At 38.0% G+C, this 26519-nt stretch overlaps 1 protein-coding gene and 1 non-coding gene across 2 annotated transcripts; both read left to right on the top strand.

Moving 5' to 3' along the window:
- The first annotated feature begins 79 nt into the window (after positions 1 to 79).
- Positions 80 to 151, top strand: trnaa-ugc (transfer RNA alanine (anticodon UGC)). The gene has a single exon. It is a non-coding gene; the product is annotated as a tRNA-Ala (tRNA).
- Positions 133 to 24380, top strand: ift172 (intraflagellar transport 172). The gene is given in 49 exon segments (XM_056764511.1): positions 133 to 451; positions 669 to 812; positions 931 to 1043; positions 1164 to 1203; positions 1307 to 1372; positions 1459 to 1538; positions 1626 to 1713; positions 1791 to 2005; positions 2157 to 2280; positions 2370 to 2465; positions 3368 to 3529; positions 3998 to 4051; positions 4181 to 4284; positions 4782 to 4867; positions 6806 to 6918; positions 7330 to 7497; positions 8271 to 8407; positions 8538 to 8645; positions 10465 to 10549; positions 11000 to 11092; positions 11211 to 11288; positions 11397 to 11645; positions 11740 to 11818; positions 11903 to 12023; positions 12150 to 12294; positions 12376 to 12465; positions 13354 to 13451; positions 13579 to 13714; positions 13822 to 13938; positions 14036 to 14178; positions 14407 to 14500; positions 14773 to 14837; positions 15145 to 15325; positions 15912 to 16009; positions 17355 to 17484; positions 18139 to 18237; positions 18533 to 18642; positions 19259 to 19322; positions 20576 to 20662; positions 20743 to 20820; positions 20822 to 20860; positions 21610 to 21720; positions 21828 to 21947; positions 22254 to 22349; positions 22659 to 22718; positions 23090 to 23188; positions 23265 to 23418; positions 23635 to 23726; positions 23982 to 24380. Coding segments are annotated over 49 exon segments (5238 nt in total). The 5' UTR covers positions 133 to 412; the 3' UTR covers positions 24072 to 24380.
- The last annotated feature ends 2139 nt before the right edge of the window (positions 24381 to 26519 follow it).

The following is a 26519-nucleotide window of genomic DNA, read 5'->3' as shown; positions in this document are numbered from 1 at the left end:
TCTACTTTCTGTTGTCAAATTGAAAGGCAAGAACGTCTTGAATCTTTAAATACTCTTCACTCCGCTATTACGTCAACAAGGGGATGTAGCTCAGTGGTAGAGCGCATGCTTTGCATGTATGAGGCCCCGGGTTCAATCCCCGGCATCTCCACATTCTTTTATGAAGTTAAATATTTCAGCAGACGTTTTTGTTTTTTCAAAAAGACAGCATTTTTCGGGATAAAGCATTAGACGATTGCAGGGATCGCACGTATTAAGGGTTTCTTTTAAAGCTACGTAACTACGTCATACGCTCGTTCCTTGACGACGGTAACCAGGGAGAACGCTATGTTTACTAAAATGTCTGCAGCCTGGCAACTATCTCGCAAAACATGTCTATTTCAATAAATTGAGTCAGTGATAAACCCGAAGCATGCAGTTAAAGTACCTGAAGACTCTTTTAACTCCGCAGGTAACGTTAACGTATTTAATCACGTGCTTTGGCGAAGCTAGCTGCATTTACGCTATTTAGCTTAGCATCTCTTGGATGCTTACATATCTGCAATAATGATAACTACAGCTTCTATGTTGAAGTTGTGTTATCGAGCGTTTTTTGATCAAATCTCAGTGAGTGAATACAGACGTAAGGCATTGATTTGAGTAAAATGTGTTTAATATCTTTTCTTTAGGATGGAGCTGCTAAAGTCACCTGTATGGCTTGGGCTCCCAACAATGCAAAGTTTGCAGTGTGCACTATTGAGAGAGTTGTTATACTCTATGATGAGCAGGGAGAGAAAAGAGACAGATTTACTACAAAACCGGCAGACCCCAAAGTAAGTGGTTGAATTCCTTAAAAATGTTGAATAAGTATCACATCTGTGATGCACATGTATTAATACATGCAGAAAATGTTTTCATATATGTAACTATCGTGTTTTTCGTTTGTTGCAGTATGGAAAGAAAACTTACGTGGTTAAGTCCATGGCATTTTCTCCCGATTCAACTAAAATAGCTGTTGCCCAAACAGATAACATCATATTTGTTTACAAAATAGGAGAGGAATGGTAAGTATGAGAATAATCACCATCATTATTCCATTTTAAATAAAAGAATGATTTTGCCTACACAAGTGGAAGGTGGTGTGATATCACAACCATAATCATATTTGATGTTTTATATTCTAGGGGAGATAAAAAGGTTATTTGCAACAAATTTATACAAACAGTAAGTTGTTTTGTAACTAACATACTAGTTCTAGTGTCCACAAACATTAGTAGTCACAAGCGCTGCTCTGTGTTGTGTATTGACTTTTTTTGTTGTTTTCTAGAGTGCAGTGACATGTTTGGTTTGGCCGGCAGAGCATCTGATAATATTTGGGCTAGCGGAGGGAAAAGTAAGTGGAATACATTTTTCAATGCTTAGACGGTGCGTTGTATTTTCAATTTTGCTAACATTTATTTGTCACTATTTTTATTGCAGGTTCGACAAGCCAATACAAAAACAAGCAAGTCATCAACAATCTATGGAACAGACTCTTACATTGTCTCACTAACCACAAAGTATGCATATTTCAACTTCTGATCTTCATGTTCCCGTATCAAATAAAATGTACTGTACTTGTTAGTCATTCTTGTCTATCGTCTCAGTGTCTCTGGAAAGGGAATCCTTTCGGGACATGCAGATGGAACGGTTGTACGGTACTTTTTTGATGATGATGGATCTGGAGAATCTCAGGTACAGTTGATACCTCTGTATATTTTAATCTGTACGAAGATGTTTCAAAAGTTTGAATTTTGTTATGTTTTTTAAAGGGAAAACTGTTGACTCATGCATGCCCACCTTACGCCCTGGCATGGGGTACCAACAGTATAATTGTGGCTGGATGTGATAAGAAGATCGTAGCCTACGGCAGGGAGGGTCAAATCCTGCAGACGTTTGACTACAGTCGAGATCGCTCTGAAAAAGAATTCACAGTAGCAGCAGCGAGCCCCAGTGGTCAATCCATAGTCGTAGGAAGCTATGACAGGTGAGATTTATATGAACAGGCCAAAATTTGATCAACAATTTGCTAGTGCTATACTCTAAGGCAAAGGAAAGCATTTTAAAACGAAGCTATATCTTTTTTGAGCACCTGCATAATGACACACTTTACTTTAATCTGAAATTGTATTTTTCAGATTGCGGGTTTTCAACTGGAGTCCTCGAAAAGCCAACTGGGATGAATCTTCTCCCAAAGAGATTGAGAACCTGTACACTATCACAGCTCTAGCCTGGAAGAAAGATGGCTCTCGACTCTCTGTGGTCAGAATGAATCATTTAATAAAGCCTTCAGAAATCCAATATCTGTTCAATATTAGTGATGATGATGTTTATTGATTTCTGAATAACAGGGAACACTCTGTGGAGGAGTCGAGCTGTTCGACTGCTGCCTCCGGAGGAGCATTTACCGGAACAAATTTGAGGTGACATACGTCGGACCGAGTCAGGTTAGCATTCCATTAAGAGACGTTCAGTAAAAGCATGCACTATTTCTACTCGTTCCACTGACTTTCGGACTTTCCAAAAAGTTATGTGGCTTGGCTTTTGTCTTGAAAAACTACCATGTTGAATGTTGTCGGACACCCACCACTTCTGTTCCTTAAAGAGGTCATATGGTGCGAATACATGTTTTTATGTGTCTTTGGTGTGTTATAAGTTGGCCATGCATGTATTAGACACGTAAGATTGCAAAAATGTAAGTGTCAGAACAAACGATGCATTTTGTATGATTTGACTAAGACCGCCCAAATGTATACGCAATTAAGGTGGGCGTACCTGTCAGTACAATTGCTTTGGAACTTTATGTCCCAAATATTTTAACAAGTGTTACATTTCCGTCACACGCTTGCAGTATTCGACCAATCACTTTACACTGGTTAACTGGCCAATCATAGCACACCTCGCTTTTCAGAGAGATAAGCTTTGTAAAAAATCAGCTTGTTTCAAAGAGGTGGGGCAAAGAGGAGATACAAACATGCTAGGTATGTCGAAAGTACAGCATTTTTAACCTTAAATCGTGTATACACATAGTGTCACATCTAAAAAAAACGATTATATTTGTTTTAGTCGTGTCATAGGACCCCTTTAAAGGTCCAGTGTATGACATTTAATGGCATCTAGCAGTGAGGTTGCGAAATGCAACCAATGGCTCACTCCACCCCTCACTTTCAAAGCACTACGGTGGCTGACACAGCACTAAGATGTCGACACGTTTTGTCGAAAAGAGATAACGTATTTTAGAAACAACATGGTCAATTCCATGCAAGGGGACCTGCGGTGTATAGAGAAAGAGCTCATTCTAAGGTTATAAAAACATAAAGTTTCAAATATGACCTTTCAACTTTTCCAGGTGATTGTGAAGAATTTGTCCACTGGCACACGAGTGGTGTTGAAGTCTCAGTATGGTTATGAGATCGATGAGGTCAAGGTCATGGGGAAGGATCGATATATCGTGGCTCATACCTCTGACACACTTCTGCTGGGAGACCTCTTGTCAAACAAGCTAAGCGAGGTAAGACAATTAGTTTTATTACTATTGACATTTCATACCTATGTTTGGGCCGTATGAAAATGTCATGACCACCTTTTTCAAGACACATTTTTTAATTGATTCTTGATCATTCAGTCCACCTGTCTGTATGTAATCCGTCAACGATCTGTCCTCCATAGGTTTTTAAACAGATGTACAGGTTTTTAATTTGTGGTGAAATGAATGCCTCCATCGGCTCGACCGAGGTTTAAAAACGTCTAATTAAAAGTTCAAGGGCTGTCATGGTTCACTGTGTTAATCCTTGTTTAATTGAGTTTCCAAAGTGCCCTTATGCTAGCTGGAGGAAAGTTCAGTGTGACAAACAGGATATTGGTGAAGGGCTCTGGCTGTGCTCTCTCTCTCTTTCTATCTATGTCTGTGTAATGTAGTGGAAAACAAAGCTGATGACCATGTCATACTTCAATAAACAGCACTACTCTCTCATTACAGGTGGCGTGGCAGGGTTCCGGAGGAAATGAGAAATTTTTCTTTGAAAATGAAACGGTACAGTCTTGTTTCACTTCGCATCGTTGTTATGATGTTTAACTTTGAGGCGGGAGTTTAATGAATCATACAACACCACATGATAAAATGAACGCCTAGCTAAAAATTTTTTTTTCTGTTTATGAATAGGTGTGCATGGTTTTCAATGCTGGAGAGCTGGCGCTGGTGGAGTACGGGAGCAATGATATCCTGGGATCCGTTCGGACAGAGTTCATGAATCCTCACCTTATCAGGTCGGCAGTTTTGGGAAATACACTGTTTAAAAGACAAAATATAGTTTAATAAACCCTATGATGTTCTCTGAAACTTCTTGCTATCTCTGACTTTATTTTTAACAGGCTTTATTTTTAACAGACAGGAAACAATTATTAACAATTAATATTATTTCCTCAATTTGATATTCCTGCTAAACCCTAATGAACACAAAATAACTGCATGTTTCTTTGTATATGCCAAAGTCATGTTTAATACAGACCACTAGATGGCGCTATTTATCCTGTATTAACCCCTTTGTCCTGGTGCTGTCACTCATCTCTAAAAAGGGCTATTGCTCTGAATACAGCTGGCTCTTAGTGAGCAGACTTAGTCATCACAAATCAGCATTCATGTATAAAGGCTGTCAGGTGCTGTCAGACTGCAGAGCACGGTTCCTCATGATGGTGCACTGACAGGTCCCTCTGCATTGCATGGAAGTGTTTATGCAGGGATGTGTGTGTGTCTGTGTTCGCAGTGTGCGGTTGAATGAAAGGAAACAGAGGGGAGTGGAGGACAACAAAAAGTTAGCCTACCTGATAGACATCAAAACTATTGCTATAGGTAAGTTTTTACATACAGCTGCTGATAACCTCCTTTAAACCAGATTACTATTATTGTGAAAGAATTATTATAACCGAAGGATAAGACATGATAAAATGTGTTCTAGGATAATAGACAATTTTTTTTAAATGTATTTGTTTGCCGTCTTTCACAACATAGATTTCAAAGAAAGGATAGTGCCATGTATTGAAGCCAAAGGAACTAAAAGCCTGAGATGTTTATATACATGAAGTATAAACCTGAATAGAATGGAAGATTCACCCCAAAATAAAAAGTTTGTTTCTGACTCGGCCTGTTGTCATCAATAGTTCATCATCTATGCAAGGCTGCGTGACTTTTCTCTCTCTGTAAAAAAACATGGTTGCTTTTATCCATACAATGAAAATGGATGTGGGCTAAAATGCTTTACAACGACCTTAAAACATCATTAAAGTAATCCAAACAATTTATCGCTTTATTCCAAGTCGTCTAAAGCAAAACAACACAGTAGATTTGTGTGAGGAGCACTGGAAAATTGAACAACTTATTCACTGAAGATCTCACCATTAACCGTATTGAAAAGAACATCTTGGACATTCTACTATAATGATGTCTTTTTCTTTGTTCCACTGAAAATAAAAGCCATACGGGTTCTAAGAGACATGTGGGAGTAAATGACTTTAATGGAACGACGCCATCAAGGATATTGATCACTTAAAATGCCTGTTTCCGCTTTTAATGGGACACCTTCTCCTTAAAACCCATAATTTGATTCTGCCGGGAAGATATCATTTGAGACGCGGCAGAGAGGTGAGCCGAGCCGACGTTGAGTCGATTCGGACGTTACCTTTCAATTAGACGGCGACCCCGCTGTGTCACCATCACAGCCCTTTCCTTTCACCGGCCGCAGCGCACCATCTGCCGCGCCTCTGACCACTTCCTGTGCTAATTAAGTCCAGGCATGCTCCCTCCGTCCTGCTCGCCTTGTTTTTTCTTCAGGTGGTGAAAACGAGAAACAACTTTCATCCAATTTATTTTCCTCTGACAGACAGCAGAGTGCTTTTCCCCCTCACTGCTCCGTGCGTTTAAAACCTGTTCAGAAAGTGCAAATTGGAAAGTGTTTTTCCCGCGTTCATTTTTCCCCTTCGTAAGTGATGCTTTCCATCAGAATGGATATTTGCGAACAATAAGAAGAAGACCTACGGAAGCATCACAGAACGTGATTCGTGAAATACTCATTGATTTGTTTTTGTTAGCTTGTGGATGTTCGGGGTCTGTATGAAAGGAGATGCCTCAGTTTTTGCAGCATGTCTTTTTGCGTGCAAATGCTGATGTTCATGACAATAAATGGAGCTGACTCCAGTTTTTTAACCATGCCACCCCCCAAAAAATAATAAATAAAATGATTCAGTGGAACACAAAAGAAGATATGTTGAGAAATGTCTCAGTGGTTTGTGTCCATACAATGGAAGTCAATGAGGGCCAGTGTTGTTTGGTTGCCAACGTTCTTCAAAATGTCTTATTTTGTTTTCTGCAAAAGAAAGTAATTCAGACATGAGGGTGACTAAAGAATTTTCAGTTTTGAGGGAACTGTAAGGCCTGGTTTCAGAGACACGGTTTAGCTTAAGCCAGAACTATACCTGAAGTGAATTAAGATATGTCGCATTTATAAAGATGCATTAGAAGAATATATTACTGGTGTGTATCTTAAGACAAAACAATGAAACTAATTTATTTGTAGATATATCTGGGCAAGTTATATTGTGCTAAGACAGGTCACACATTAATTTTAGTCTGGGACTAGCCTTGACTGTGAAACCAGATCTAAGTGTTTTTCTCTTCTGCTTATAACATTTGACTTTTATTGTTTAAAAGTTGTAACCAGAATCCTTAATTGATCCTGGTTTAGCAGAGAACAAAATGCACACATCTTCCGACATCTCTTCCAATTTTTTTCAGTGGACCTGGTTGGTGGGTGTAATATGGGCACAATAAGCCATGACTCCAAAATCGACTGGCTGGAGCTGAACGAAACCGGTCGTAAATTGCTCTTTAGGGACAAGAAACTCAAGGTTAGTGAGAAACCATAAAAAATCCAGCTTAAGCTGGTAGTTATACTTTGAAACATGTTAAATGCCATTCCATTCCATAATTGCTGGTTGCTATTGTACAAGTTGGTCTACCAAAAAGAAAACAGCAGCTTTGTTTCAAATAAAAACTCTGCCATCATTTAGTCACCCCATTTACAATGATTTTTTTCCTACAATGGTAGTCTATGGTGGCCAAGAACTGTTTGGTTACATGCATTTTTCCAAATATCTATTTCTTTTTGTTCATCAGAACAAAAAAACTTTAAGGTGAATAAAAGATGACATTTTTTTTGTGTGAATTGTTCCTTTAAGATTTAAGCTTTAATATGTTTTAAAATAACAAAAATTGGTCCTTATGTTGTTTATTTATTTTTTCTCATCATGTTTGTTTAGCTCCACCTGTATGACATCGAGAGCAGCTTGAAGAGCACCATGTTGAGTTTCTGTCCGTATGTTCAGTGGGTCCCGGGCAGTGATGTTGTTGTGGCTCAGAACAGAGGAAATCTGTGCGTTTGGTACACCATTGACAGCCCGGAGAGGGTCACAATGTTTCCAATCAAGGTGAACTTGGCATATTTTACTGGGACACCAGCACATTATACAGGGTGTCCTCGTGGTCTTAAAAAGTATTAAAACTTGATAAATTTAGGGAAAATTTAGGCCCTTATATAGTATAAAATTCTTTGGTGCCATTTCTCAAGATACTACATGTATCACCTTTTTATATTTGCTATAAAATATATGCTAAGGTTTGCCAGCTTTTTAATAATTGTGTAGGCATAGGGGCAAGTCCATTTGCACCCGTTTGTTAAACAACATAGTTGACTAATGGGAAAAAAGTTTTTGTGCAAATGGTTAGATGATAAGGAGTTGGAACCATGGCTAAGGGCCGTCGCTGGGAATAACCGTGAGGTGTACTGCTCTTTGTATCTGACAATTAGCGGAGCCTCGTTTTTCTTTCTAATAAACTTTGCATTGGGTTAGTCACTCAATGAATTATCTGGGGCTTCGTTCCCACTCTTCTGAATTATGTTGCATTAAAAAGACAAACTCAGACTGTTTAGTTGTGCTATCTTACAATGAGTAAATGTAAGTTAAACTGATAGTTCACCCAAAAATGAAAACCTGAAGGTGAGTAAATGATGACAGAATTTTAGTTTTTGAGTGAACCTCCTTTAAAGTGTCGTTAATGTAACCAATTAAAATTTGAAGTGCCGATGAGGTCTCAAAAAGTATGGAAAGAGTCTTAAAAAGTATTAAATTCAGCTCTGTGATTTCTGTATATACCCTGTTATAGCACATGATTACGCTACTGGTTTTTTGTGTTGCCATAGGGGGATATCGTAGACCTGGAGCGATCCAATGGTAAAACTGAAGTGATCGTGACTGAAGGGGTTAACTCTGTTTCTTACACCCTGGATGAGGGCCTCATTGAATTCGGTACAGCCATCGATGACGGCGACTATCACAGGTACCGCTGCACCTGCACTTAACATTGACCCGGCCTCAGCAAATCCCCATTGTAATGCGCTAGAGTAGATTTTGTGCTTCGTTTTCTCAAGTATCCTCATATAAAGCTGGTCACTTGTTTATGCGTACAGGGCCACAGCATTCCTGGAGACGCTGGAGATGTCTGCAGAGACCGATGCCATGTGGAAGACTCTGAGCAAACTCTCCCTGGAAGCACGACAGCTCCACATCGCAGAAAGGTCAGAAAAGCAATACAGTCCTACAGTCCATTCATCTTTGACTCGGCCGGTGTGATGCCTTGGATCCAGATCTGATCCGTTTAACTGACAGACATCATTTTCTAAGCTTGTGAATCTCTTTTAAACAATTTGCTAGCTTATTAAACTAACTGCAAAGTGGTTAATTATGGATTTCAATGCACTCTTATTAACTGCATAAATTAAACATTAGCTCTGAAGTTGTTGACCGGAGAATTTTTGTGTGTCTTGGGCCACATTTACCATCTCGGAAAATAATATTTTATTTAGTGTTTACCAACTCCTTCCTCCTCAAAGACAGCAAACATGGTCAGATGTGTACGAGCAAACATTTAATTATTACAGCCGCATAATCGGCAATAGAGAAACATCTTTCACATGGATAATGAAACAAAAACAACACCGTCTAGTACTGCACATGGACCTAGCCTTGTTTGCTATTATATTTAGTTAACTTACGCATCAGAAGCTTCACAAAAATGCTTTAAAATGAAATACTAAATATATATGAACACATTTTAGCATTCATCTGATTCATCCAATCAGAAAGGATGCCCCGAAAGAAGCATACCAAAGTCAAAATATGACCAATAAAGGAAAGACCCACTAAAGCAACTTGTATTTAGCAATGAATGTTTAGTGCGTTCCAGAAGCATTAAAGTCCCAGTGAAACGAAAAATGACTGCCTATTTTTGCATGAAATATTGCTGCGTTTATTGTAAATAGTTTATCAATGGGGGTCATTCCTCTTTTTAAAATGAATGTGCCCTCATAATCTCTAGTTAAAATCTGAAAATTCACTTTCTTCCTGTTATGGCTATCCATCTTAGACGATGTATGGAAAACGGCTTGGGCGGAGTATCCGTTAACTCCTCCCCTTCAACTGTCTGTCTGCTCCCAGATCCATTTCATAATGCAATGGCTGTTTTTATACATCCAATTACATCGCAGAGAAAGACGAAAGCCACGGCCATTATTTTTCTCATTCACTCGGAGGAGGTCCACAAGACCGGAGTGTGCCATTCGGGACAGGGCACAAGGTGCTAGTCTAGATCGCTGATCCATCTTTTACACTTTGAAAGCCGAAATGTTTTCTCAGATAGGATTCATCCTACAGAAAAATGTGTGTAATCTTCTGGATGAGAGGGGAAAGATCCTTCACCTGAGATGGGAAGCTGGTGCAGGAGGATAAAAGCTTTAGCACTAAAGATGCTCTTGAAAAGGCTTTTCATTTTAGTTTTCATTTTACTGAATAAGCATTTTTAAGAGTCTGAAACTAGAATTCAAATTAGAAGGGCTTCAATAATACAGGATGGGTTTGATATGTATAAGCTTATCTGCATAAAGAACACAGCGAGAAAGTGGTCAGACTGTGAGGAGAATGCAAATGAAGAAGTGTTTCCTGTCTCATGCCACTTTGTGAAGAGCTAATACCACGCTGTCTACCAGATCACACCAGGGTTATTGAAGCTTAACATTTTGTATGTTAGCTCTTAGTTTTATTTTCATTCTGTTGGTTTTAGTTTGTTCACCGTATTTAGTTGTAATATTTGAAAAGTGCCAAGTTAACACATTAGACAATGTGTCATTTTTAGCCCTTATCTAGTGATATCTTTATGTAGTGCCTCTGTCAAATTTAGCGGGGGCAGATTGTAAAGGCTGTAAATTTTTGTATGTATGGTCTATCGAAAACTAAAACAAAATTACATTTGCGGCTTTATTTTCGCATTTTCCCTCTTCTGTGAAAAACTTAATGTGTAAAAATGGGCTGTTTATCCTGTGTCTCGGGATTGTTCCGCAGGTGTTTCGCAGCTCTAGGGGACGTCTCCAAAGTGAGATTCCTAAATAAGACCAACAAGATTGCAGATGCAGTCTCTAAGGAATATGTGAGTTGAAAGGATTTTTACATGTTGTTTTGAATCACCTTTCTTCTACAGTAAATAAGAACTGTAAAATATGTTTTTAGTAGGGCTGACAAACGATGAATCGTGATTAATTGCATCCAGAATAAAAGTTTGTGTTTACATGATATCTATGTACTGTGCATATTCATTTTGTATTTATGAAAACAGCCACTCTCATACGTACATACAGGCATGCATATATTTAAGAAAAATAAAAAAAATGAGTAAACATTTAAATTGTTGGTAAATATTCAGTAAATGCATGTAAATATTTCCTAAATATTTATAAATGTATGTGTTTATGAATACAAACTTAAAATGTACAGTACATGTACGTATTGTGTAAACACAAACTTTGGACAGCCCTAGTTTGCATACTAGTAAAATCTACATTTTTTATTTTAAATTTCAATAGTGTTTACTCTTCTGTAGGGAGGTGATGTTATAGACCACTACCAAGTGAAAGCGAGACTGGCAATGCTGGATAAGAACTTTAAGCTTGCTGAGATGTATTACATGGAACAGGTAAAGCTACGATTGTTAACTGTATGACCTGGTCGAGATCTGAGACTGAGGGACCAACTGAGATCTAATATTGTATTTCCTTTATCGTGCTGTGTGTAATATTACTGTTACCCTATAGAATGCGGTTGAGGAAGCAATGGAAATGTACCAAGAGCTTCATATGTGGGATGAATGTATTGCTGTGGCACAAACAAGGGTAACATTTTTTTGAACATTAACATATTCTGAACTTCTATTCAAATGTATACAGTGTGTATTGTTTAACTTGTGCATGCTAATAATAACGTGTCTATTACTTTTCAAGGGCCATCCAGAGTTGGACAATTTGAGACGCAGTTATTATTCTTACCTGATGGACACCAATCAGAACGAGAAAGCCGCGGAGGTGAAAGAGAGTGAGGGAGACATCACCGGTGCCGTAAACCTCTACCTGAAAGCTGGACTTCCAGCCAAAGCCGCCTGGTTGGCCATGAGCAGAGATGAGCTCCTATCAAACCAAGACATAATGAGCCGCATCACCGCCGCACTCATTAAAGGAGAGTTCTTTGAGAGGGTGGGTTGCTCCGGAGCTCAGAGGATTGTGGGTATTTATCGGATTTTTCTGTGAATTTCATTGTAGTAATTGTTGTTCTCATGTTGTTTTACAGGCAGGTGACCTGTTTGAGAGGATAAGAAATAATCAAAGAGCCCTAGATTGCTACAGGAAGGGAAGTGCTTTCAAGAAAGGTAAGGATGCCTGAGAACCATAATAACCATAGGCAGGTGTGGACATGACTGGTTGATCTCTGGTGATGCGTTGTTCCTCTGCAGCCGTGGATCTCGCTCGTGTTGCCTTCCCCGCTGAAGTGGTAAAGCTGGAGGAAGCTTGGGGAGATCATCTAGTGCAACAGAAACAAATGGATGCCGCTATCAACCATTACATAGAAGCCGGGTGAGTTTAAAGGCAACAAGCCTCTATAGATGTTCAGGTTATTGCATCTCCTCTCACCAGGGTTTGTATCAAAGTGTGTGTTAAAATTTGAATCAGACATCTCTTTTAACTTTCCTCCCATTGAAGCCGCTCCACCAAGGCCATAGAGGCGGCGGTCGCAGCACGCCAGTGGAAGAAAGCATTGCATATACTTGAGCTCCAGGAAGACAAGACTGCTGCGAAATATTATCCGAAGATAGCCCAGTACTATGCCTCTGTACAAGAGTTTGAGGTATTTCATAGATCACATTAGAACTTTTACATTCATTTGACTTACTTTTTACATGGGTTGTCCCGTTTGCCTAAATTACAGGTGGCCGAGCGTCTGTTCGTGAAAGGTGATCATATCAAGGATGCTATAGATATGTACACTCAGGCAGGGCGATGGGAGCAAGCTCATAAGGTACTTTGTGTTCACTTTGTGCGCTGATGCAGGCCGATTTTATTCAGGTATAGCTGACTGCTGGAAGCTCAGATGAGTTTGAAGAACAATGCTTGTCTAGATATCGATGAGTTGTTAATAATGAATGTTAATAATAGCCGGATATTTTGAGATGCATTTGCAAACATCAGCACTGTTGTCAATGTTCATACTTTCGCGTAGGGTTTTTGAGAAGTAAAGCCGTAGCGATTAAAAAAAAGTTATTTCTTTGCAACACAAAGGGAGATATTTTAGAAGCATTGCACTTTAAATACTATGAATAAGTACTAAATCTTATTTTTTTTAGAAAAGACACAAAAGCAGCATCAAATTTTATAAACTAATTTATATGACTATGGTCAATATATATCCATATATATACAGTATCTATATGCTCCTAGTGTAAATGTGAAGAGATATTTCGCCAAAAATTGTTGAATGACCTTAATGACATTCAAAACCTTTATATGATTCTTTCTTTTGTGAAATGCATAAGCAAAAAGATATTTTGAGAAATGTCTCAGTAGTTTTGTGTCCATACAGTGGAAGTTAATGAGGGCCAACATTTTTGAAAAAAAAAAATTGTCCTGCAAAAGGAAAATGTAATACAGGTGTAAAAGGACATTTTTGGTTGAACTATCCCTTTATTTGGCTGAAAATCTTGACAACCGTTCCAAATTACATTGGCACACTCACAAGGGTTCTGGCTTAAATATTTTAGCAAAACGTGATTGTTTTCTCTAGCTAATAAATCAATGTGTCATGATTCATCCTAGAACAATTATTTACATTACAGAATGATTTAATATTATTATCAAGCGTTCTCTGTCTCTTTTTCGTCCTTGTCTTTTTCCGCCGGTCTACACACAGCTTGCAGTGAAGTGTATGACACAAGAGGACGTGTCTGCCCTTTATATCAGCAGAGCTCAAGACCTAGAGAAAGAGGGCAAGTTCAAAGAAGCTGAAAGGTAAACGCACACACATAAACACTGAAACACAAACACTGCTGTGTCGTAACCACTATCGCTTATTGTCAATATCTATGTGCATTGGAAGCATCTTAAGCAGATTTTTCCTCTTTTGCTTCATCTTAAGGCTCTTTACCACTGTAGATGAACCAGATCTGGCCATCACCATGTACAAGAACAAAAAAATGTACGATGACATGATCCGTCTGGTCGCCATACATCACAAAGACCTGCTGCTGGAGACGCATATTCACCTGGCCAAGGTTTAAGACATGCAGAGTTACAAAAAACATTTGACCCAATTGTCTTTTGGTGTGGTGTAGTTTTGTTTATTTCTTAACAAAACCTCCATTTGGACTGATTTCCACAGGAGCTGGAATCCGAATCCAGGTTCCAAGAGGCGGAGTATCACTTCCTAGAGGGGCAGGATTGGAAAGCCGCTGTGAACATGTACAGAGTCAACGATATGTGGGAGGAATCTTATCGGGTGTGTATGCACGCTAGAGTGTTTTATGTAGTTGATGTAGAATGTAGAGAGATTTATGCACCGTAGATACAAATTCTTCTCAATGTGTCTACAATAGATAGCAAAGAACCACGGAGGAGCCAATGCTCATAAGCAGGTGGCATACCTGTGGGCAAAATGTCTTGGAGGAGAGGCTGCAGTTAAGCTTCTCAACAAGTTTGGATTGCTGGAAACCACCATTGACTTTGCAACGGATAACTAGTAAGTCAATCAACACCGAAAATTCTGTGTTTGGTGTATTCAAGTATTAAGAAAAGATAATTATTTTTGTCCTTGACATCTAAAAATAGGCTCTATTTCCGAGTGACACACTAAAGCAAAATATATTTTACAAAACATCAAACGTGCTTATAACTTTTGCACAGTTACCTCAACGCCAAAAGTCATGTAGAAAATTCTTACAATAACAAAAATCTCTTCTTTCTTAAGCTCATTCGACTTCGCTTTTGAGTTGGCACGACTCTCCATGAACCAGAAGACTCCTGATATTCATCTGAAGAATGCCATGTATCTCGAAGACCAGGTATTTCATACCTACAAGTAGTGATTTCAGTTTTCTGCACTGCAGCGGTGTATTTTTAAAGTAGGCTGTCTGAATGCTTTTGTTTATGCTGTCACATTTTCACAATTTTGTAGAATTCAGTTTTATTAATGTGATGTACTGTATTAGGTTAATATGATGTAGTAAGGTCCTCACAGTTTTCATTTTTATTCATTTATTTTTAATAGCAAGACCTTCCCAAAATGTATTCTCAATAAGTGTATTCTCAATAAGTGTAATATTTTACTTTCAAGGGCAAGTTCAGTGAAGCTGAAACAGAATTCATCAAAGCCGGGAAACCCAAGGAGGCTGTTTTGATGTAAGCATAAATTTCTTTTTACCATAAATAACATAAGTTTTGAAATATATTTGCAATAGGGTAAGAAAAATATGTTAGTTTACAAAAGATTCTTTAAAAATAATCCTTATTATTTTCCAAACTTGATTTTCAAAAGTGTTGTTGTTAGGAGATATTTTTAATAGATTACTGAACGAAAACTGTGTAACAATATCAAATACTGTACATGCATGTACATTTTAGCTCAAATCTTTGCATTATTAGTGTATTATTGCACATCTAAAGATGATGTTTGAATAAGCTTGACGTGTCTCTGTGTTTGTTGCAGGCATGTTCACAATAAAGACTGGAGTAACGCACAGAGGGTCGCTGAGGCTCATGATCCAGAGAGTGTGGGTGATATTTTAGTGAGCCAAGCTAAGTTTTGCTTCGACCAGAAAGAATTCCAGAAAGCAGAGGCCTTCCTGCTCAGAGCACAACGACCTGAGCTTGCTATTAAATACTACAAAGTAAGAGTCCTCAATCTAAAGAGATTTTCCATAAATATGGGATACAACAAAAACTGTCACCGTAGAGGGATTTGGTGCCAATTTAACTATTCTATAGAACACAAGTGATAGTTCAACCAAAATTGGAAATTCTTTCATTATTTACTTCTGCAGAACACAAAATAACTTTGAGTTCTCGTGGTGCCACTGTTTTCTTTTCAAAAAACATTCTTCAAAATATCTTCCGACGTGCTCCACAGAAGTAGAAGTCACATTCAGGTTTTCAACAAGATGAGGGTGAATAAATAATGACAGAATTTTTATTTTTGGATGCGCAATCCCTTTAACATATCAGCAAGCAGAGTTCTGAACATTCAAAATGATGTACAAGATGCTTATTTTTTGTTTTGTTTTTATAAAACATTCTCACTGACACATTTTGTGGAATTGCACCAGCCACTTTAGCTCGTTGCAAAACTCTAAACTTCTTCCAAAGTTCAGACATTGTGGTTCACAATAACCTGAAGGCAAATAAGACTTTTCCTTGTGTGCAGTAAATGAATATTGAGCTTCACAGGATTTTTAAAATAATAATATCCTCTTCCAGGATGCCGCGATGTGGACTGATGCAATGCGAATCTGCAAAGACTATTTACCCAGCAAACTCAGCATCCTTCAAAAGGAATATGAGAGCGAGGGCAACTGGTAAAAAAACTTTTAAACTTTTATGCTATGTGTTTCCCTTCCACATGTCTCATTGGCTTTGTATCTCAGAAAATCCTTTTTTTTATTGTTCTTTGGAAACTGCTAGAAAAAGCTAGCAGCTCTGAACTACATTCAGATCCTCTTGTCGTTGCTTGATCTCCCTCCTTTATGAAAACATGGCAGCTTTTCATCCCAAATTAAATCCATAATGAGCAGCTCATTAACGCGCAGACACGCAGCAAATCCGTCTCCACTGATAACTTTCCTATTTTTAATGACTTGTGGGAAAACATCAAAGGCTTCTTTGCTGCCTTCCTTGGGATGAAAAGGAGAAACATTTTGCATTGTCAGTTCAAGGCCCACTCAACAGTAATACAGGCCTCTTGTATCATTAACTCATTTTCCTGTTCCTATTATTTTAGTTTTTCATGCTAAGGAAAAACATACACAGTGCCTCAATAAAATGAATTCCGTGTTACAAGGACATCATGTAGATTCTTATGAATATAAAACGAAAGAATATTTGCAAAAGCCTTCATATTACGGCACATAGCTGTTTAAGAGAAACAACTCTTAAATATTAAAGTTTGTGAACCGTCAGTTGTGATCGTTTTTACTTCTGTTTTCTGACGCATTTTCGAGTGAAAGAGAGAAGGTGGCGATGGCTTGTGTTTTCTACCGCAAATTGATTGGACGGATAAAAACAGGCATTGCTTTCAGAATGTTCGCGTGTCACGTGATTCATGGAGCCTTCAGATAGTTCCAGGAAGTTATGTTTTCTCTTTAATTCCTTTATTTCTTTCATTTTAATTTTCATTAAATTACTTGCGTCTTTAAATGGGTTCAAAGTTCATCACAGTCGATCTGTGATCTGCATGCTGCTGCACACCCTAAGATTACGTTTTCTAGATATTGATACTTTTTTCAATATATAGAATTGAAGGATTCATTTGAAATGCTATAATTATGTGCTTTATAAAGATTACAAGTACGACCAGTAGAGAAACGAAAGTTTTCAAGCACTTTCTAGGTGCTTGAATGAGAGAAAACTACAGAGATTCATGAGGGTTGAGTGTTTGCTTTCACAGCCACGATATTCTATTCACCTTCAGATTTAAAATCGACACTTGTAAACATTCAAAACTTGTTTTTGAGGAATTATAAAAATGTTATTTTCGCGGTCATCTTGGGATTTAAAGAATGGTGACCTTTAATAAATAGACTTTATTCAACACATGTAAAGAGTACAGCACAATGTGATGAGCTGCAAACTATGCAGTCAGCTCTTGACAATTTTTCACAGTGTAAGCCCATCTCAGACGAATGTATTTGTGTTTCTCTTCAGGGGTGTAGAAGGGATGGTCGAGCAGGCTCAGGAGTGGGAACAGACGGGCGAGTACGCTCGAGCCGTGGACTGCTATCTTAAAGTGAAGGACTCATCTAAAATGGATTTGTTAATAAAGTGTTGGATGAAGGTAGAGTCCAGTGAGCGTTTCCTCACACTTCATACAGAACACAATCGTCCAATTTCATGAAATTCCCTTTACGTAACATCGAAATGTCTTCCTTTAGAATGACTTTCAATTTTAGAGGATGTTGAAATGTCATTTGTGAAATATAGTATAATGTCCTGTTTCACTCTGAAATCAATCACATTATGTTAGAAAAATGGGTTGGAGGGAATAATTCATGTTGACTTTAAGGTTAGATTTGGCAGATTTGATGTCGCATTTACGAGTCTACTACAGATTTTGATTTAAGCATTTAGATTGATGGTATTGCAGAAATCCTTTTATCGAAAATCACCATAATGAAGACCATTAATAATGTAATGGCTATATCAGAAATAGTCTATTCCTGATATAGGGAATATGCTGTATGATTTTCATCCAGATCATGAATCTTTCCCAGTAAAGGCTTAGAATCCGCTATGACAAAACGTTGATGTTTCAGTCTAGAATCAGCCTGTTGTTTTTGGACAAATTCTCAGTCGAACCAGCCCTGGTATGTGGCAGTCCATTAGAGAGCAACTCTGTTGACTTGAAATATCTTAATAAAAGTGCATTCCTTTTCAAATCAATCGCATACACTGAACGAAAGATGTTTCCTCTCTTTTTCATGTCCTTCAGGCAGCAGAATTGGCCATTAAATTTCTATCCCATGAGAAGGCTGTGGACGTAAGTCAGGCTGTGGGACCACGCCTCATCCAGCTCAAAAAGTACAATGAGGTATGTTGTTATTTTTCTGTTTCTGTTAATTTATGTTCTGATTTTTTAACTCCTCATTTGACATTTGTTTTCCTCAAAGGTAAACCAAAATGAAAGGCTTGCTTTTTGTTCGGTAAAAATATTGTGTTTTGAAAGCACCATATTCAGAGAATGGTTTTTTGAGCATGCTTGTGCGCAATTGTATATTTGTATATATACGTGACACAAAAGAAATGTTACCGCACAAAAGCTTGCCTGTTTTTTGGCGTCCTTCAAGCCGTCGACCTATTGAGGTACAAAATCTGCTTTTTTTCAGGCTGCCGAGCTCTACCTCAACCTGGACCTCATTAGGAACGCCATAGACGCTTTTATTGAAGGGGAAGAATGGAACAAAGCCAAGAGAGTGGCCAAGGAGCTCGATCCAAGGTGAGCTCTTAGCATGCTGGTCGCCCCTAACAACGCTTCAGCCAACAATGTGACAGAAAATCACGGTTTCTCGCCATCAGAAAAATAAGTCGCTGGCCTTGTGTTGCCGAGCACAAACCTCAGGGGTGCAGGTGGCCTTCACACTTTATCTCTCGCTGTTTTTGATTTGTGCAAAACAAAATAGGTTTACGAATCAATTCTAAATACTTTCAAGTTCTAATGTGCGAGGTTTACTCCTAAAGACCATGTGAAACTATAAAGTGGTTTTGTTTGCTGTGTTGATGTTTAATCTATTGAAAGGGACATGTTTAAGGGTTTTGTTAGATAACCAATAAGCTTTAGTCTAGAGATCAAACGATATACTGGATAATAATCAGTATCTGTAGATACAAGCAGCTGGTAGATTAAAAAAAGTAGATATACTGTACTAGATATGTTGTACTAGATATACTATTTTTATTTGATTGAGTAATCTTTTGCATTTATTGTACTTATGTTCATTTTTACATGGGTATTATGTTTTTTTAGCGATTATCAGTTCAATTGAATGTCAATATCCTATATAAATTTACTGTCTGTATTGAGATCTCATGTATAGATTTTACGATCTTCACAGGTTAGAGGAATATGTGGACAAACGTTACAAAGACCACCTGAAAAATCAAGGCAAAGTCGACTCTGTAAGTTCACCTTATTAAATATAATCAATTGCTTCCAACAGATCCAATGTATAGTTATCTTCTTACCAAATATCTGTCTCTGTATTCACTCTGACATGAGAAGCATGGCTCAATATGTCAGAACATGTGTGCTAACTGAAAGAAACCAGTAGAGTTCAGTTCTGAATCATCAGAATTTTGTTTAAGTTTAAACAAAAAAGTATATTTCCTAGCAATGGTAGTTGTGGGTAAAGAACGCTGAACATGACAGTATAGACAGCGGTTCTTCCACACGGTTACTTCATTGTTTTCAGTTATTGTTTTGAGGAGAGTAAAATGGATATGATTGCCTTGATTCAATTTAGAATAACCGCTATGAGTCACCAAATTGATGTTGAGCGCTTGCCTCTGGTTGCAATGCTTCACCTGCACCGCAGTTACACTGGCCGTCATTGAACGATGGCCAAGGGCGTTTTATTAAAGCAAAAGTATGAATGTTAAAGGAGAAGTTTATCTTAGAATTACAATTTTATGATTATTTACTCACCCGTCATCCAAGACGTCCATGTCTTTATTTCTTCTGTAGAAACTAATCCAAGGTTGTTGAGGAATACATTTTGGGATCTTCCTCCATATGATGGATTTAATGGCAACCTGATTTAAGGTCCAAATTTCAGTTTCTTCACAGCTTTAAATGGCTAAAAACAATTCCAACCGATGAATTAGGGTGTTCTTAAAGCAAAACGATTGTATTTTAGATTTTTTTACTTTTTGTCATGAACGCACTACATGGTTGGGTGCAGGCCGTGTATTTGTGGTTAAAAAGTACAAAAAGTAGCTTTAAATAAACTTAATTATATATATAATAATAAAGTTAAAGAAGTTAAATGCACTATTAAATGTTTATAAAAGTAGCCAGGAGGGAATACTGTATCATTTGCTATGTTATGTGCATGAATGGAGTCTGCATTGATCTGTTTAAGTCATGGGTTTAGTTTCCAGTGAACACGCATACTGATCAGATGTACAACTTGAATGCATCATTAGTCGGTTGGGATAAAAGCATCTACAAATACGTTAATGTAGATTAAAGCGGTATGCCATGACAGACTGTAGCATAAAATCATTTTCCTCACATAAGTGGCGTTCTTATGCAGGCTTCTAGGTTTGCTTATTATCTGACAGGGTTTTTGATTAGTTCTGGAATAATGTTTTTGCATAATTAAATTGTCAGAATGCCTACTATAGTAATAGTTTTATTTTTGTTAAATCAGTTGGTTGGAGTAGACGTGATGGCTGCCCTGGACATGTACGCTGAGAGAGGCCAGTGGGAGAAATGCATTGACACAGCTTCAAAGCAGGTGCCTGTTTGCTTTTCATCTCAGACATGCCCACATAGAGATACAATGACATTTATATCAGCTTTTGTCTTCTCCAACAGAATTTTAAGGTGTTGCACAAGTACATCGCCCTTTATGCCACTTACCTGATAAAAGAGGGCGAGGCAGAGAAAGTCCTGTCACCTGTACGCCCAGCACGGTGTGCCCGCTTATTCACAGGTACACACACAGTAAACAGCTTTTACTTTGATCTCCATAAAGTCCAATAATATTGTTTGTGAAGGTATTTTGTCATATAGATGACCATTGATGACCATTTTCCACCAACTGTTTGTTTTTGGTTCTGTACCTTTTAATGGGATTTTAAGGAAGTGATGTCACATTTTGGTCTGTTTTCCCAGAAAAAAGTGGCCGTATTCAGCCACAGAAAAATTAAGAGAACATTTGTATTTAGTATTTCTAGATGTACTGTGGTCATGCAAGTCCAGTGTCTGTTGAACTTCAACAAAGTTAAACCTCCGGAGTGACATAAAGACATCCAACAACAATGTGAAAGACTGACAGCATGACAAGACACATGAAAACTGTGATAAAAATCCAGGTTATCGCATTAAAAAAATACATTTAAACCTGAATACAAATATTACTGTTTTGCTTAAAAGTGAATATGAACTTGTTTTCTTTGCAGTATTGGAGGTCTGAAAAAATACAGACCATCTTTTCATATTTTCACCTGTTTCTCTAGTTTTCATTTTCTGTAACAAATCCATTAGAAACAATATTTTTAATGAAATTTGGGAGAAATATTGTTAGTAGTTCACAGAAGGAAACAAAAAAAACATAATTTTACTTGAACACATACCTAATAGTAAATTCAGAAAAATACAGCGGCAATTCTGTTTCCCATGGTATGTTCCTTTCAGTGAAGGATGTGAATTTTTAACGTTCCTTATCTTCCCTCCTTGTAGAACTTCAATATCTACAAGCGGATGTTCCTGGAGTTAGTAAGTCTAAGGGACAGGGATTGCGCGGAAGTTTATCGGAAGTGGGCCGATCTGCGAGATGTCCTCCTGCTGCTGGTGAGCTCTTGGTTGCTAGGGTTACTTGCATCAGAAAAGCATTATTTATGCAGAATTGTCTGTATGTTTTTGACTGATTTACATTATTTCATCACTGTGGTATCCAGTGCGAAAACCTGACCAAATCTTCAGAGGCTAATTCTCCGGCTCATGAGGAGTTTGAGCAGATGCTGCATGTCGCCCACTATTACGCCACACGCTCTGCAGCTAAAGGCATTGACCAGCTGGTATGTATATTTCGGGCACATCGGCAAATACAAACAATCACATAACATCAAACACGTTCTAGAACGGTGGCTTTTAATTAAAGTCCTGGTATCTTAAGTAATTTTGTATATAATTATGTTCAGATGTTAAAAGAAACATTGATGTGTTGATAGTACTGCAGTGTTTACACTCTTTAGGATATCAGACTAACAATAACCTGTGTTTAGTTGACTTTGAAAATTGAACTGGAAAAGTGCCAAAAAATTGCACACTTCAGCCTTAACTTGTGTGTCGCCGTCAATTTGCATGTGTTTATTTATCGTCAGAGTCCTGTGGCTGCCAAGCTGTCCATCTCTCTCCTGAGGCACACCGAGCTCATCCCGGCCGACAAGGCTTTTTATGAGGCCGGCCTGGCTGCCAAGGTGAACTCGCAGCTCCAAACACACACTCACATACACGCTTCAACCATTCATGTGAGACAGAGAACAGGAGGACAGCTAGGAGCCCTGGGAAATTGGCTTAAATCTCTCTCCTCGCTTGCCTTCAGTTCAAGCTCACAGCAAGTGTGAATAATTTGATTCGGAAAGCAGCCTCATATTTTGAAGTCGCGGAGGCGAAGCGTCCTCTCTTTCCTGATCTTTTGAAATATTTCTTAACTTTTCATTTTTAATTTGTTGACATGTCAGAGTTGTTTCAGCCCCGCATGCCAGTGATGAATATTTCTCACACAGGCTGTTGGTTGGGAGAACATGGCTTTTATCTTCCTGAACCGCTTCTTGGATTTGGCTGATGTAAGTAAAAGACTTCTGCTTTCGTCTGCAGTCTGATGAGTATCTTTCAAATTAGACTGCGGGCTGTGCAGCAAACTCAAACCATAAGTTGTGCCTCTAGCATCTAGGTTATTATGAAATGAAACCCCTTGAAAACTATGATTTAATAATCATTTGCGTGCCCGTAGACGTTGCTAGAATCTATTAAGATCCCCCCACCTTTTTGATCCATTTCTAGTGTCGTTCTCCTTCCAAGTACTCAAATAATTATAACCATAAAGTTGTTTTGCTTAACAAGTCAATTTCAAAGCTTTACATATTCTTAAACAGATCACTTGAATCCTTTTTCTGCCTTAATGCTTAAATCATTTCTGTGTGCACTGACGTCACAGGGCATTGATGAAGGCACGTTGGAGGCTCTGGATCACACCGATTTTCAAGACACAGATATTCCTTTCGAGGTTCCGGTACCTTCAAAGCTGCACGTCACAGTAAGCCCAACGCAATGCCCGCTCTGGATTGTTTTATTAGGCTCTGAGTGAGACCTTCCCTTTATCTGTGTTCCAGGTAGAGAAGAGGGAGGAGATTAGGGAATGGGTTCTTACTGTGTCTATGGACCAGCGGGTGGAGCAAGTGCTCCCCAAGGATGAGAGATTGACGTACGAGGCCTCCTTAGTGGCGACTGGCACCGGTATCCGGTCTCTGCCTTGTGTCATCACAGGTGATGCAGTCTGCACAGCAGAGAGTCAATTGGAGTCTCTGTTGAAGATATGGATTGATGTCCACTTGTCTTTTTATTTCTTCCTTTTAAGAAATTAAGAGTGTAACCTAAGCAGTCCGGTGTACACATATGGTTTATACATTTCTGTCACGTTTGTATTATAATAATATAACATTGATCATTATTGCTTTTGATGTTTTTTTATGTGGAACACAGGTTACCCTGTTCTGCGCAATAAAATTGAGTTCAAAACACCAGGGATGGCAGCAAATAAGGATGACTGGAATAAATTCCTGATGGCTACAAAGGTAATTTTTTTTCAATCGCAGTGAAACACATTTGTTTCATAATTAATATGCACTCTGGATCATAAGTTAACAGTCAGGGCTGAATTTATTAGAATGTGCTGTGTAAATGTAAATGCTTCTTTCAGATCATTTCATCATCAATTATATTTTTTTTCCTTGGGGTGTATTTGTAATTTTTGCTCAGTTTTCCATCCATCATGCTTGGGGGTCGCCTGCCATGCTTTGATCATGATTAGTTTTTTTCTTCTTCTGTAGACCACTCATAGCCCGGAATGTCAGGATGTGCTGAAATTTATCTCGCAGTGGTGCGGAGGTCTCCCGTCGGCTGGATTCTCCTTCCACTGAGATTGGGGAAGGTGCACAATATCTGTTTCAATATCTGTCATCACCCCGTTCTTCCTTTTCTCTCGTTCACATGTCAACTCTTTAGCTTAAACCTATATTCAGTCATTTAATTATTTATCTTTTGTAAAGGTGCTTAGTTCTGACTCATCATCTCCTGACCGTCTTTTGCATCGCAAGTATTTTGTCTGATGGTCATGAAGAAAGTCATGATAGAGATAATGTCTTGAGTTCATAAGGAAGGATGTTCATCTTATGCATTTGAATTTAATATTTTGGGACTTAAAAACAAAATAAAGGACTAATATTTCATTATTATTGTCAGTCTTCTCGTGGAAATTTGTATTAGCAAACTTTGGATAAAATTATTAAGAAATATTGAACTGAAAGAAAAATAATTGTTCAATTTCATATGACTATTTGGGGTACTTCAAAAAATTGAATTCCCTTTTCTTTATGTTCTGAAGGGTTTTATGCCCATTGTGCCAAATATTATTTATACACATTTAGTAATTTAGCAGTCACTTTTATCCAAATCGACTTACAAAGAGGTGCAATAAGCAATATTTATAATAGTCATCAATTCCAAAAATTACTTTTCAGAGACATGCACTAGTTAAAAAATGTTGTTTTTAGGAGACCAGTCGATTTATGATAAATAACATTCACCTGTCAAACAACGACACCTCGTGGAGATCATAACGTGTTGGGCGTTTGAGAACACACACACACACACACACTATGTCGGCCTGGTACAATTTGAACTAATATAGGCCCTGTTATGCCGAGCATTCATCTTTATTTTCGTGTCCAACACTTTCATGAAAATTCACTAAACCCGGAAACAGGTCGAAATATAAGTAAGCTATGAAATAGAGCCCTGGATTTGTGGGTAGTATTTATATCAGGTTCTCGCCGCTGCGTTATTTGCCTGATCCGTGACTGATAATTCCGAGTTGCATTATTTTTTCTCCATTTTTATTGTCATTTTTATTCATTCCACACCATAATAAATAGTGAACTGTCCCAATGTCCTACATTTTCACAGTATTTGAGAACCCAAAGTGTATCAACTCACAAACATTAAAATCGCAATGTTTTTATGCATGTGTTTGATCGCAATTGCCGCGTTGTTTGCTGTCTTGATTGAGATATATTAGCCATTTAGCTTCCTTTTTATTCCAAAAGATTTTATTAAAAACCACCCATGCAAATCCCACTGAAATGATTTACATTCGTGTCACGCACTCACTGCGTCCCCGCGTCCTTCAAGAATCAACATTTACCAAAATTACCGGCTAACTGATTGAAATACAGGGGCAGCTGAATTTAATCTGCGACCTAAATATTCTTTGATGAAATATGCTAATGTAGGCTACACCTCTGTATAATGAGGTTGATCTGACATTATACTTTGTCCTTAAATACCCTTTAAATGAAATAGGTTTTGCCACAAGGCCGCTGTTCGCACATCAGTAAAGGCCTATTGCTAACAAATTCTACTTGTTCTTCATCACTTGTCTTTTTCCATCTTTAGTGTCTTCGAGCATCTTAGTGTCTTGCTTTTAGGTACAACATTCACTTCCACTTTGTAAAGCAAAATGTGCTTCTTTCAATCTTTCTTTCCGTAACTTTACGTCATGCACGTTCTGTGAAATTACATCCTGACAATCTCTTGACTTCAATGAACAATTAATAACGGAGGAAACATGACATTCGCATCTTTCTAAACGCACAGAAAGCCCACGCGTTTGTTTGATCTCACGTCATCAAAACTCTATGTAGGGCTATGCGTGCCTCTCAATAACGTAAACATTTCGTATAATGTGTAAGATAAAGACCGCAATTCGATTGATCGAAAAGGATTAGTATTTTAAATCACATTTATTATCCGCTTGCTATTTTTGATCATGAAGACAAATGGAATGAGTTTACGTTTGATGGAGTTTTAGTTTCATATGTGAAAAAGATTTTTTTGAAAGCCATAGGCCCATATTTCCAAAAGTAACCTTATATAAACGACCTTGAAAGGAGATTCACGGTTAATGAATATTTTAGGAATGGAGAGATTATATGAAATATTGATTTGGATGTATATCGGTCTCTCAAAAAGCTGTACCATCTCACAATATTGAAGTGAACATGAAAGATGATTAAAAACTGGAATTCAGTGTATATTTAAGATGGCTGAGTATTTGAAATCCGCTTCAGTTTCTATCACCATAGAAATATATCTAGCAAATATTAATGATGTTTGTCATTTTTTTACTTTATTACAAGCTGTTATTTTAGTATTTACCTCTTTTGTCGCTTTTTTTACAAAACATGGACATTTCTCTCAGATGTCACGTATAAAGCGCAAAGCGCGTAAACTTTATCTCTAACCGTTTCTAAATTACGCATCCAAGCATGGGCCTGCAGCCTAAATACTTAACATCAACATTTATTTGG

Source organism: Triplophysa dalaica, chromosome 13, assembly GCF_015846415.1.
Source record: "Triplophysa dalaica isolate WHDGS20190420 chromosome 13, ASM1584641v1, whole genome shotgun sequence".
NCBI lineage: Eukaryota > Metazoa > Chordata > Actinopteri > Cypriniformes > Nemacheilidae > Triplophysa > Triplophysa dalaica.
The sequence above is the reverse complement of the archived record's forward strand: the minus strand, read 5'-3'. Positions and strand labels throughout refer to the sequence as shown.